The 14,599-nt window shown below is 30.5% G+C and overlaps 1 protein-coding gene across 7 annotated transcripts in view; it reads right to left on the bottom strand.

Annotated features, from left to right (window-relative positions):
* Window positions 1-14,599, bottom strand: part of LOC108688747 (syntaxin-1A) — a 49,492-nt gene that overhangs the window by 26,464 nt on the left and 8,429 nt on the right. For all 7 annotated transcript variants that reach the window (XM_018195109.1, XM_018195110.1, XM_018195111.1 and 4 more), the window contains exons 2-3: window positions 11,715-11,801; window positions 9,161-9,260 (exon numbers count right to left, since the gene is read on the bottom strand). In XM_018195109.1, coding sequence (XP_018050598.1) covers window positions 9,161-9,260; window positions 11,715-11,801 — 187 coding nt within the window. The remainder of the gene's footprint in view (window positions 1-9,160; window positions 9,261-11,714; window positions 11,802-14,599) is intronic.

Raw genomic sequence — 14,599 nt, 5'->3', positions numbered from 1 at the left:
CAAATTACGATGATCAATAAATCTCATAAATATCGAAGTATAACATTTTATATATATATATATATATACATACACACACACATACAAATGTTTCTCCTAGTTGGAAACGCCATTATTCGCCGGTAGCTCGGAATCAATGTGTAACATCTCCCTCTCGGGTAGTTTTACAATGTCATTTTAGACTTTCCTTAATATTTTCTACAATAAGATATTAATCATAAAAAAAAAGACTTTATCACGAACACTCTCGCCAGTCTGGAGAAATCTTTTTCGGAAGAGAAACGATCGAGAGAGATATGCGACTACAACGACGCTAAATAATCCCGTGAGTCCCTTCGTCTAATTATATTTCTTTCCATTACAACTCGAAATTGCAACCGCACAAGATTGTGATAGCTATGTATTGTAATAGCTGTTGTTTCTTCCTCTCTCAAGGCATTCAGTGCTTAATTTAAGATTTTCGGCTGACTAATTAATTTCATTCCAGCGAATCCGCATCGTCACGATTCTATTATCTCCTCTTTCCGCGTGATGAAGTTAAAATTACCTTTGTTAAATACAGTCAATATTCAACCGCCAATCATAAATTCTATTCATGCGCCAAATATCGATTTACTCGCAATTATTATATCTGTCAAAGATTACGTTTCGCAAATGAAAAGAAATGATCTTAAATTAAAGACAACATAATTTATAAACGTTATTTTAATCACAACGTCATGTTTGAGATAGATCTCACAAATTACAGATTCGCCTTATGCTAAACTTTTCAATCACATTGAGCGTAATTGATCAGTTATAGAAATCGATCAATAGAAATTGGATCACGCACGTCAGAGTAACACTTAAATGTTATAGTCGGTATTTCGGTGTTATCGTGTGCAATATATTTTCCAGTATACGAAAGGAACATATGTATTTTTAGTTCTTTCGTATCGTCACTACGACTGATCCTCCCACGTCTTCAAATTGCGTAGGACCACGGAATACACATTGATAACAGCATTTCCAACTTCATCATGATGATGCAAATAACGCGACAGCTTTCGCATGTGTCACGCAACATTGTAACTGAACTTACGTTGCTCCAATGAGGACAACCTAATTGTTCGCAAAAGTAAACTTTGCTCGCGCGAATTAACTAGAGGAGCACATGCTCGTCACAACCTTGGCTGAATTCCACGATCACGAAACGAACATAACACTTATTATGCTTATTGAGCAAATGCAAATATACAGTTCACATCCACGCTTCTCATTTACATAACGAATTACATCTACGTCAGAGGAAACTGATTGTATGTGCGAAAAACTTGATAATAAAAAAGTGTGACATTAGAAATCGAAAATAAAATTAAAGAATAATCAGGCTCTCAATATTTAAAATTAAATTAGCTAAAACAAGGCCAATGAGAGCGATATCGTAGTTATTGAACAGTATGATATTTTAATGATTAATTTATATAAACAGTTTCGAAGGTACATACTTCATATATATTATATATTGAATTTTCGAATGTTTGGCTTATTTTAAGCCATCTTCAATGATTCATTGATTGAGAAAAAACGATGTACACTCTCAATGAATGTGAATTTTAAACTTTTAGGTTGAGAATATTTTATCTTAATCATTGTGTGGTGAATAGCACTTTACCGGTAAAAAGCAATGATCTCATCGGAGTTTGACAATCTCGTGTGCTCCTTTTAAAGGGATGAGCATTGTCTGTTTTACCGAGAAAAATATATTTTTGATCCATACTAATTACTTCGTTTCAGAGAATTAAAGTTCCTTTTCCACGATTACATAAGATACATATATTGGGAGTACAAATTAGTTCGGTCCGTTTCTAAAGATAGCTCCAGCTGTTGTGAATGGTTCATAGTGACAGCTGATTTTGGCGGTTTAGAGAGGTTAAATCTGCTAATAATATTCAGTTTATATCGTTTTGAGTTTTATACAAAAACCTTGATTTTTATTGTATTTGAAGTGTCGAATTTTGTGTTAATCAAGCAGTATTTGGGAGATTTTGATTTTCTGCTTTATTTGGAAGAAAAGTGCGGCTGAAGCCCATCGGATCTTGTTTATGATGACACTGCTCCAACTGATAAATCATGTAGGGAATGGTTTCGACATTTCAAGGATGGAGATTTCAGCGTTGAAGACAAGCCTCGCTCTGGACAGCCAAAAAAATTCGAAGACAAAGAATTAGAGGCATTATTCGAAGAAAATCAGAGTCAAACGCAAGGAGCTTCCAGAATCATTGGGGGGTAACTCAACAAGCTATTTCTGTATGATTGAGAGTCATGGGACTGATTTAAAAACAAGGAAATTGGGTGCCTTATGAACTGAAACCGAGAGACGTTGAAAGGCGATTTTTCACTTGCGAATAGCTGATTCAAAGACAACAGAGAAAATCGGATTGTGACTGGAGATGAGAAGTGGATATTCTAAACAACCCCAAGAAGAAAAAATACTACGCTAAGCCCGGTCAATCGTTGCCATCGACCTCAACATCAACACCACGGCCGAACATTCATGGTTCGAAGGATCATGTATCTGGTGAGACCAAAAGGGTCTTGTTTACTATGAGCTGCTGAAACTTGGTGATTCCATTACGGGCGATCGGTATTGGCTACAATTGATTCGTTTGAGCCGTGCATTGCGAGAAAAACGACCGGAATACGAGCAAAGACATGATAAAGTTATTCTTCTTCATGATAGCTCGGCCTCATGTCGTTAAAGTCGTAAAAAAATATTTGGAAACACTCAAATGGGGGGATGTTTTACCACACCCGCCGTATTCTCCGGACATTGCTCCTTCTGATTACTGGTTGTTCCAAAGGATGCAGCAAGTCACCGGTTCACTTCTTTCACAGAAATCGAAAATTGGATCGCCTTCAAAGACGAGTCATTTTTTCGAGATGGAATTCGAAAATTGCCTGAGAGAATGGGAAAAAGTAGTAGGCAGCGATGGACAATACTTTAATTGATCTGTTCATTCATTTTGTTTTGAAATAAATGCACAAAAAAACGGACCGAATTAATTTGTACTCCCAATATTAATGTATTTGACTTTGATATATTTTATATCCAATGTAAGAAAATATAAAGAAATTACAGACTTTTTTATCCATTTTTTCCTCAATATCCTAGTTACTTCAATTTTCTACTAGACAAAGCCTAATGTAATGATGTCAATTAATCAAACATTTACTTCATAAAAAGGTTATGTGCTCGAAAGAAAAACAGAAGAGTAAAATAAATTAATGAATATATGTAAATCATTAAAATTAAAAAGTTTAGAAGTCTAAATAAAAATATTTTATAGAGTTTTCGAATACAGTGAGGCTGAACTCAATCGACAAAAAGCGGATAATCCATAAGTACCACATTAATTTTTATGCTCTTAGCATTACAACACTCACTTAATTTCTTACAAGAAGTGGTTAAAATTGTAAAATGCCAAATGGGATGAATCATAATTCATTCGAAAGGAGAGATTGTGTATACTAATATTATAAAATGGTGGAGGAGCTTTTGATTCTAAAAAAACTGTAGTTAAAGTTGAGCATCTGATGAGTTGTACGATAAGGGCTTAAGAATGTGCGTCAGTAAGTAAAAGTGACCTTACACGGTCAATAATACTGCGCAATAATTCGATCAGTAATATTGGCAGTATGCATCAATATTTTTACAATCTTGCACGATCAGCATTATTGACAATTTATTTCACTTTAGTTTTACGTACATTATCTATTGCACTGTGACATACTGTGACGTGGATCCTAAAAAAAAAATAATATTGATTCTCGAAAATCAAAATCCAGGTTATCGTCAGTATTCTATGTTAATATTAACCACACATAATCAGTAATACTATCAGAATTTAATACTAACAGTATTATTACTAACATTAATACTAACAGTATTATCTATGTAGAATCACTTCAAAAAAGCGGCGTAACTAAATGGACTGAAATGCATGGCTGTACTTTTTCTTATCCGGTCAACGGGGAAAGTTCGAATTTCTCGCAGTCTTATAATTTTTAACAATTATATTTTATAATGTAATTTATTTTTCTTACCCTCTTTTAAATAAAAATATTCATTTTTGCTATACATAACAATAAATAACAAGATTTCTTGAAATTTCAATTATTTATTATAAAATTTGAACATTGTTGTACAATTGGATGAAAAACATTTAAAACATACGACGCACATAATTAATTTTACAGAAAAAAAATTATACAATTACTCCGATTACTCACTGCAGCTGATCTGTAGGGATTATGAATAAAAAATAATTTATTTATAAAATGTTCATAGTGTGTATTCATTCAATGTGTTTTAAACGTTGATTTCATACATAACATTGTACAGCAATGTCCAAATTTTATAATAATAATTAAAAAATCTTGTTATTTATTATTGTATATAATAAAAAGTACAATTATTAGTATTTTCATTTAAAAGAAAAGAAGAACAATTAATAACATTATAAAATATGATTGTTACTTAAAAAAAATTAACACTGCAACTCGAACTCTCTCGGATAAGAAAAAATATAATCAAGCATCTCAATTCGCTCAGCTATAAGTCGCTTCCTTGTTTACCGACGTATAGTCCCAATACTTATACAGTTGATCAGATGTCCAACGATTTTCTCTCTTTACGATTTTCTCAGAATCAGAAGCCCATCCATCCTTTTACAATGTTAGTACATGTAATCTAACTGCTCCTCTTTCGTATGAGCTATGGCTCATCCCATTTAACACTTTACAATTCCTAGCATCTCATTAATTTTGTTACAAAGATAAATTATACTTTGATTTTTACACAAATTAAATATTAATTTGATTAAAAATAATGTATACGAATGCAGTAAAACCTCGATTATCCGATATCACAATTATTTGCCTATGCATTATTTGAACCCCGATTATCCGACACCAATTTTTTGCATTTATAATAACCTAAAATAATCGGAAGAAAAAATTGAAAGCACTTAATTCTCGTTATCTGAGAATTAGCAGAATATAAAAATAAATTGTAAATGATATAACATTGACATTGTTTATTTCTCTATTTATCCGTTGTATACACACACACACACACACACACACACACACACACACACACACACACACACACACACACACACACACACACACACACACACACACACACTCGTATTACGAATGAAGTCCGCATGGTGTGTAGTGTTGCACAACATGATGTGTCAATGATATTACATGTTTATTTCGTAGATGACTAAATAAAGTAAAGGCCGAAAATATTAATTTTAGAAATAACGGCAGCAATTCGGAAAGATAAAAATTTTAAACTCTAGGATTGTATAAAATACCGATCGAGCTACTAAAATTGTTGACAATAAAAAAATAGATAAAAGAAATAGCGAAGTTAACAATGATATTCAATCATATCGATCAAGAGAGATCCTCCGAGAATGGTTTCAATCGACATTCATGCCTCTATCAAAGAAATGTAAGCCGAGCATATGTGTTGATTTTTGTCTAATCAGCTTAATGAATCTGAAGATTCTATTAAAAGTAATACAAGGAAGTCCGTTGTGAGAACATTTGAACGCCTCACAATTCAGTTTTCAGAATGGTCTTAGAACAAAGGAAGAACTGTTCTATATGAATGTATTGATGCAAAAATGCAAGGAATCAGCTTACATCTTTTTTATTGATTTCGAAAAGACTTTTGAGTGCAACATAAAGTTCTACTGTACATAAATATATTTGTATATATTTTTAAATGTTCTTTTAGTTCATTTCGAACAGATTACGCTAAATTATAAAGAACTCGAGAAGATGAATTCTTTTCAAGTTCAACGGATCAGTCGTGCTATCTGGAATGCTTTTTTAAAGAAGAAGAATCCTCGTAAATTCCTCCACGTACATGTCGAAACAACGTTCATTTCTCGTATACAAGATTGGACCAAATTATCCAGGACATCGTGTCAAGATCAATCCAACAAATCAACAGATCTAGCGTCTAGCATGAATTGTTCGCCGTCTAAACTTGACACAACGATTTGTCACATACATTACAAATGTCGCGCCTGCATCTGCCACATTGACAGACAGCGATGGTTAACAGTGTATATTTGCGTAAATTGCCGTTGGCCACGAAATGATAGCTGTCCTATTCGAGCGTGCATATCAACGTTAAAATCTATTTCTAGCCAAATGATGTACACAATGTATTCAATCTGTATGTTAGGAAATGAGAATTAAACAAGCGCATCTATCAGTTGAGAATAGAAATTATCTATTTAAAGAACTTCACAAAATTACTCTTGTAATAATCAATAAAACTAAATCTTTCTTTTTAATTATAAGAATAAGGTCGGCAACACAGAACTCTGTAAATATTAAATAAAAATATAATTTACGTAAAAGTATTGCTTGACCTTTGCATGTTAAAATATTTTTAATCTCGTGTAATTAATATATAAAATTGGTGACTGCGTATAAAAAATGTTTAAAATTAATTGAGGCTCAATGATGGTTTTATAGAAACATTTCAGCCAAAATCATCGTGTCAAGAATTATTCCATTTACGTAAACTTTAGTGCAAAGGTCAATTTTTTCCGGTTTAGAAACGCTCTCATCCGTACGCGGCAGCTGGTAAATCGGATCGATGAACGGCATCGAGTAACTCAAATGCTTCCTCTTCATCGCACTGACTTTTCAAGCTACTTTTAGAGCTTGGAACTATTCTCGTAATACTATTTAGCAGCTTCGGCACGTAGCGTCGATGCTGTAACAGCACGACGCACACACGGAGTCATGCTACGCATTCAAGATTTTTTTCACATTTACATAATTACGATGTGAAAAGGAGCATACGCTTGAGAAACGATGGCTTTTTATAATTACATCGTGAAGGGGATCGATTAATTACGTATCGGAAGTCCAACAAAATAATTATTTGAGAATTTATATGAGAACAATTTAATCTCTTTGCCTTGCAAATTATCGATATTAACATAATATCTTCAATAACATTTTATCTTCACACACATATAAAATGACTTATATTATGCAACGATTACATCAAAGTTGCATTTTTTATTGAAATACTGCTTATATTTTTCGACTTATGATGATAAATAGTAGTTGCTGCATTAGTAATTGCTCTATAATGTAACTGAATAGTACAACAATTTAATTAAATATTATTTTTATCTACAATTTAATTAAATATTATTTTTACAATCAAAAATACGTAACATGTGTTTAAATGTTAAACTAATTTTAGAAACATTAGTAACATTTAATGTATCAAATTGGTATATATGTACGATAGTATTGAAAGAAAGAAAAATCAATATTACAAACGAAAAAGAATTTATATTGCGGTTTGCGGTGCACTTCCGCTAAAAATAACAAATTCCAGAATTCCATTTCTTCAGGGATTCATCAGAAATGGACTATTAATTAAAGCGATTGTCCGTCGAGGACAATAAACAATATTACGCGTTGTATATTTAACAAATATCGTCATTAGCATACGGAAATACGTGGTCGTGATTCAAATGTGTGAATAATTCCTGCGCGTTGTAGAGAAGTTCCGGCCTATGAGCAAGTGAACGAACGAATGTAGGGAGAACAACGACGATTGTTTCGCGGCCTCGAGCGCGTAAATGACGTGGGAACGATCGATTATCGAGCTGTTTGCCACAACAAATATGCGTAATGCCAATTCTGTGGCGTATCCTGATATCGTCGTTATTGTTCGTATTCGCATGCGTGCCTCCAACGAGGCATTCGACACAACAACAAAGTTTCTAAAACTGTTTATGTTTTTGCGTGTGGTTCCTCTATAGATACGCGATAATATCGACGTGTACGAATGGAAGATTTTCTCACTTTTGGAATGAGATTCACTCCAAAAAAGGAGTGAGATTTCTTTTCTTTGGAATTTCATTCCAAAACACTGCCACTCTTGTTAGAGTGCAAATTTTTCACTTTTTTTTTAATAATGGCATAGTATTTTAACTCTTTTGGGGTGAGATTTCACTCCAGGAAATTTAAAGAGTACAAGCTTCGTTTTTGAGTCGCGCTTAAATATTGATAATTTAATTGATAATTAATTATTAATACATTCAAGATTGCACGTTAACAATGTATCAAAAATTCAAAATATTTTATACATCAAAAATTCGGTAGATCCCGGATGTTTTTATATACGCACAGGCTTCAATGTATTTGGAGTTCGTGAGAATCCCAACTTGTACATCACATTGCTCCAATAATGACATGCTAGCTAAAATATCAAATTTTAACACGGTGTACTCAGCGACAACTTTCTGACAAGTAATGCATGCGCTCGATCAAAGAAATTTAGTTCTGACGTTCAAAGATAAGCGAGATGTATTCTATTAAGAAACGAGGGCAACCGACCGGTTTAAAAGCGTGTCGAGTAAATCGATCCTAGAAAGATGGATAAGTTTTTGAATTATGTAGAGAGAATAAACTTGAATTTGACTTTTGAGCAAATCTCTGATAGAGAAGTTCACAGAGAATCAATGATTGACCGGAAAAAAAGTTTTCATTCGCCTATCCAAACATTCTCTTTGATTTTAAATCATTGATATTCAAGAAAATAATTGCCGGTGTATTATTTACATTTGTTAAAATAAATATAATTACTATAATTATAATATAATTCTAATTATTAAATATAAGCGATTAGATTTCAGTATAGCGATGAATTTCATTTTCAATGTTCTATAAAAAAAATCAAGCTTTACGACAATCGTCTCATCTTCATTTATTAAACAAAAATGTAAAAATTATTTTCCTATTTAACAACAAAATTTGCAGTGTACTGAAATTGAATCGATATAAACCTTATAAATAATCACATGGAACAGATACGTTATCAGCACATAATATTTGATCAAACTTATCGTTAATTTAATTTAATTTAATCCTCAGACTGACTATTTTATATAACGAAAATGTCTGAAAACAGATATTTTCACGTTAAACACGACTTCACTTTTTGTCCGCGAAATATAATCAAGTTTACTGGTAGCAGCTCCGATGATGTATGTATGTAGAGAGATGGGATAAAAGAAATGGGATAAATATATAATACAAAGTGATAAATTAAACTCACTCTCATCGGTCTGCGGCGCGGAGAGAATGGCGCTGTGCTTTTTCTTCACATCTTCCACGTTTGTCTGGATCCTGTCTATCATTTCGCGGATCTCCTCCACCTGTGGAAAAACACACGTCAGGAGTTAAAAATTGTCAAATTTATTTGTGTTTCGCAAAATCAATATTACAAATTGACAAATTTTTGCGTATTTATTAATCAAGTTCTTCTGAAAGAATATGATATAAAGTTTAAAAATCTTGACGTCATGTTAGTCTAAATTGACATTTTGTTTGAAATATATCTTTCAAAATTGAGCTTGAGCAACTTTGGATAAGAATTAAAATATAAGATCTAAATATCTCAAGATTTTTTAATGTTACAGTCTTTAAAAATAATTTATTATTGACTCCTAATATCTCTGATTATTGTATGTACAGTATATAATAAAACATAAATTTAAAAATTATACAAAAACACACATTTCCGAAATTAATATTTCATTAATTTCAATAATATAAAAATATTATCTTTAATCAAAACAATTAACTCATTAAAAGATTAATGAGTAAATAAATATTCAATTACATTGCTGATAAAAGTGGTCCATTTAAATAGACATGATCAATACTACATCGAATACTACTCTACTTAAGTAGTATATAAGAACGAGTGGCGCTCGTAGTACAAGTAGTACAAATCGCGTTTAGTCAGACGACCGCATATATTAGATGTAGTAAAAAGAAATCCATTATTTTTGCATGAAATTGAATGGAAAAATAATGGATTTCTTTTTACACCTAATATATTGCTCTTAAGTCTACACATAATTTTTAAGACTTTAAGAAAAAATATGAAAAAATATTAAAATTCACAAAAAATTTAGAATATTTGTATCTAAATATTTAAAAATAATTATTTTTAATTATTATTAAAAATAATTATCTAAATATTTAAAAATAAAAATGATTAAAGTATCCTTTAATATAAATTAGAAATCCTCTTAATAAATTAAAGGTTTCGTTAACGACAAAGTCTGCAATCGCCACAAGCAATTTGTTTTGTCAAAACAAAAGTAAGAAAAAAGGATATTGCATATGTCTCTTTTCATATCGTCTCTTTTTATATATGTTATTTCATTCCAATTTATATTATCTTACTCGTTTTAATTTACTGAATTTGGACAAAAACGATAGGCCAATGAAAAATTTGTCATCTTTTGAATCTGTCTCTAGAGTTATAGTATTAGAATCCCTAAGTGATATAAATCAATAAATGTATCGACATACACTAATTCCCATGCACAATTATTTTAACAACAATTAAACTAAAATATCTATATAAAAGTGCTACAATAAAGGATGACATGTAATGACCTTAAAGTAAATAAATGTCATTCCATTTATCGATGTAAAAAAATGATGTATATAAATCTATGTAAATCTGGAATGATCTATGTAAAGCCGACTTAAAAAAAAAATTTTTTAATATACATTAAATTAAACTTGGTTTATACTCGTTTGTACCACTTTTCTTTTCATTTGTACTTCAAGGGATTCAAAATTATAAAGTTGAAAAAAATACCAGCATTCCACTTTGAGACATTTTAAATCTGTAAATGGTGCTGTTTCGGAATTGTTTGTATCCGTTTGTACCATCACCAGTTTCATTTGTATTTTTAAGGAAGTAATTGTATCGAATTTTCAAAACAAGGGTGAGAGCTAATTTCGCCATTTTCTAAAATATTTTAATTTTGTACTGTTTTGTCATGTGCTGTTTTGCCATGGCTCGAGCGGCGTGTTTGCCAGGCAATTTCCACTCTGCGCATTGAACGATCGATAAGTGTATATTAGACACTTGACAATAGTAGACCAAATTACGGGGGCAATAGTAAGGCAAATTACGCGTTTATTCGGTTATTTTTAAAAATTAATATCTCGTTTATTTATTACTATTGCGAAAATTACAAAATGATAGAAGACTTTTCGATTCAATTCAGTGCCCTCTACCTGCTCACGAGAAGTGATTCCGTAGGTCGGGGACACTATGTATACATATACATGTATACATTATGTATATATACATATATACATATATACAGAATGTCCTGAATTTAATAGCCAAACTTCAGAAGCGTGTAGAGAATTATCGCATATGAATTACAAATGCGACCCAAAAGTAAAATCCACGTTTGAAAAAAATATGTGTGCAATACATTTACAAGAAATTGCATCTTGTTTCTCAAACAGGTATATTTACGCGAATAAAAACAAGCTTGCAAGACGCGATCAATAAAATACGAAAGCCTCGTTTAAAGATTCTGGCGCGGAATTTTTACGAAATACTGTTTCGCCAGAGTTTCATAGAATTTTATACAGAGTGTTCCGTTATCTTACGATATTTATATCTATAAAAAAAGCGAAAGGAGGAACTGTGCATTATCCTTAAGACCGATATAATCTTGCTGATACGGGTTTAACCTACTTCTACTTTTTTTTTACTGTATTCTTTTATACTTTCGATCACTTCACAGCGTGGAAATGAATATGTAGAAGCAACAAACTTAATCACTTACCTCCGCGAAAAATTCCGTCATGAAGTCATCCGGCGCCCCGACGTTGACGGACACATCGTCCGCCACATCGTCATCGTCCGACTGGGCCTGTACAAGAAATACAATCATTTATTAGAAACAGGATACTACAGTAATTTCTAGATTTAAAAATACTTTTTTATGACTAATATAACAACAAACTAATAAACAATTTAAAAACCTTATTTAATTATATTAAATAATATATTTAAATCATATTTAAGTAATGTAATTCTAGTTCATTAAAATAATAATCTATAATTCCGTATTTCTATCTTATACTTCTTACTATATACTTGTTTATATAACTTAAAAATGTTCATTTATAATAGCAGCGTAATGGCTGAGATTTTCAGATATGTAAGAAGTTTAATAATTAAACAATAAGAATCTTATTGAACCATATATGTGAATACACAATTAATAGAAAATAAAGCCCATAACGGTCGAAGCTCTTTAGTACTTAAATAATTCGATGTGACTTTATGAAACTATGAAACCTGTCATCGAATCCTGTCAAATTATGTTGATTTTTTTGGTAAAAAAACATAATTGCTTTAAAAAGAATATATAAGCAAAATGGATAATTTTTTAAATTAGTAACTATGCATTTCTTTACACCAATTGATTTATCTCATCTTGTTTATAAAAATATTAAGGTACGATTATAAAAAAATTAACGCAGTATACGAGGTATTTAATATTTCAATGCCAGATTAAAGTATAAAATATCTCGTAAACTACTGATGTATCTCCTTAATATTTTTATATGCAGAATAATTAAAGGAATCATATTATGTAAAAAAAATTACATAATTCTATTTAAAAAAATAAAGGTAAAGCCTTAAAATCTTAGAAACACGTACACTTAAAGAAGATCTATCTACTCATTAAAAAATGTACCCTCTCAAAACAAAGTAAATTCCACTTGAAATATTTTTTTGGAATAACGAATAATTTGAAAGATAAATGCATTTGAAGATTCAACTAGGACACTTTGTGTGTGCATGAGAATTAGTGAGCTCTATCATAACTGGAACTTTCCCTGTACTAAACTATAGAAAACTGCAGCCCAACAGAGAAAAGGAACAGCAATATTGATCTTTCTGACTCTTTTCTATATACTTATGGCAGTAAAATAGCATTAATCAATCAGCAAATTCCTGACAAAGAAAACAGTACCAACTTTACATTAGAGTGTCCTTGTTTAGAAATTGAGGCACCCTTACTCGATGGCTCGCTTCAGCATGTTATATTATAGAACTCTTATATTACCTCTTTATTATCTATTATAGAACTCACTGGTGAGAGTACATGAACTTAAACAAGACGCTGCCATCAAATATAATACAATGAAGTCGATAATCTAGATATAGAAGTCTGTGTGTAAAAGCATAAAAACAGAAATATATACATGATTATAAAGGCAGGTTTCATCTGCGATTGCATATATATATTGCGTGTACTTAATCTCTGATTTCTCTCCTTGATAACGGTGACTTCTCACGTAATATCGTGATATAATCGATTTCATTCGAGTAATGATGATCATGCTCTCGATAGCATAATCTCGTGCGTTGAAATTATCATTATACAACAAATTATCATTATAATATACAGATCTAAATTAGGAAATATCATTTTATTTTAAGCAAAAATAAAATGATATTTAATAAAATAATTAAAAGCGAAATCGCTTTTACTTATTTTCTTACAATTTTTTTACAATTTATTAACTGAAACTTTTACAAATTTCAGACAAAATTATGACGATTTCATTTATAAAATTCATAATCATTTACAGAAAGAAAATTATGATATGAAATCTTGTATTTGTAATTAAAATATTTTAAATATCATTAATGTGAAATAATAAAAAGTAATAAAGGCTGTGGGAATCAACGCAGTTATTAGTACAATTATCTTATATTTATTTAGTTAATTCATAAACCTTGTGATTTCGATGAACGCAATACAATAGAATTGATATTTCGACTTCTCTTTGAATCATCCTCAGAATGAGTTATCCATTATTGTTCCGTAATCAAATTCTTCATATAATGTGTAACTTTCCCAACAATTAACAAACTATTGGAATCACTGAAACCGAATACGAATTGGAGAAACACACAATACATTGGCAATTACAATTATTTTTTTTTAAATATTCCTCCTACACTCATTCAAGTGCCGCACTCTATTATACAAATAAAAATACATAGATAACAAAAATTTTTTCGTAGCAGACAATCATACTGATAAATGATGATAAATTTCGAGAATATACGTGCAGTATATGTCTTGACACAACGGTTTCTAAATGAAGACTCATTAATGTGAATCACATTACATTTTTATATTATCTTATTTTATCTCGTCTTTCGTCTTATCTCATTTCATTATATATTTTTTTTTGTATGTAGATATATAGACTGTTATCAATTAATCTTAAGAAAATCAACTATTTAAACCAACTATTTTATCGTCTACATTGAACAATTTTATTCAATGAATAAAGATTAATTAAATCAGTAATTGAATTATTATAACTTATTCATATTTATTTTAACAATTTATTTTTATTACAAATATAAAATAAGAAAATAGGAAACAAATTTAAAGAAATAAATTTCGCATTGTTTTCAGAAAAAAATCAAGTTTGGAAAAATGTGAAAGAATTGTTCATATATAATATTTTTTTTAATTATATATAAAATTATGCATAGTTATGTTATGAGTAATTTTTTTTACAATTCTCCTTGTAACTTGATTTTTTTCTAAAAATAATGTGAAAATTATCTCTTTAACTACTTTTTATTATTATTATTATTTTTAGTACACTAAAGTAATTTTACAAAAGAAAGAAG

This window comes from Atta colombica, unplaced genomic scaffold (assembly GCF_001594045.1).
Source record: "Atta colombica isolate Treedump-2 unplaced genomic scaffold, Acol1.0 scaffold238, whole genome shotgun sequence".
NCBI lineage: Eukaryota > Metazoa > Arthropoda > Insecta > Hymenoptera > Formicidae > Atta > Atta colombica.
Note: the sequence above shows the minus strand (reverse complement) of the source record. Positions and strands in the feature narration are given on the sequence as shown.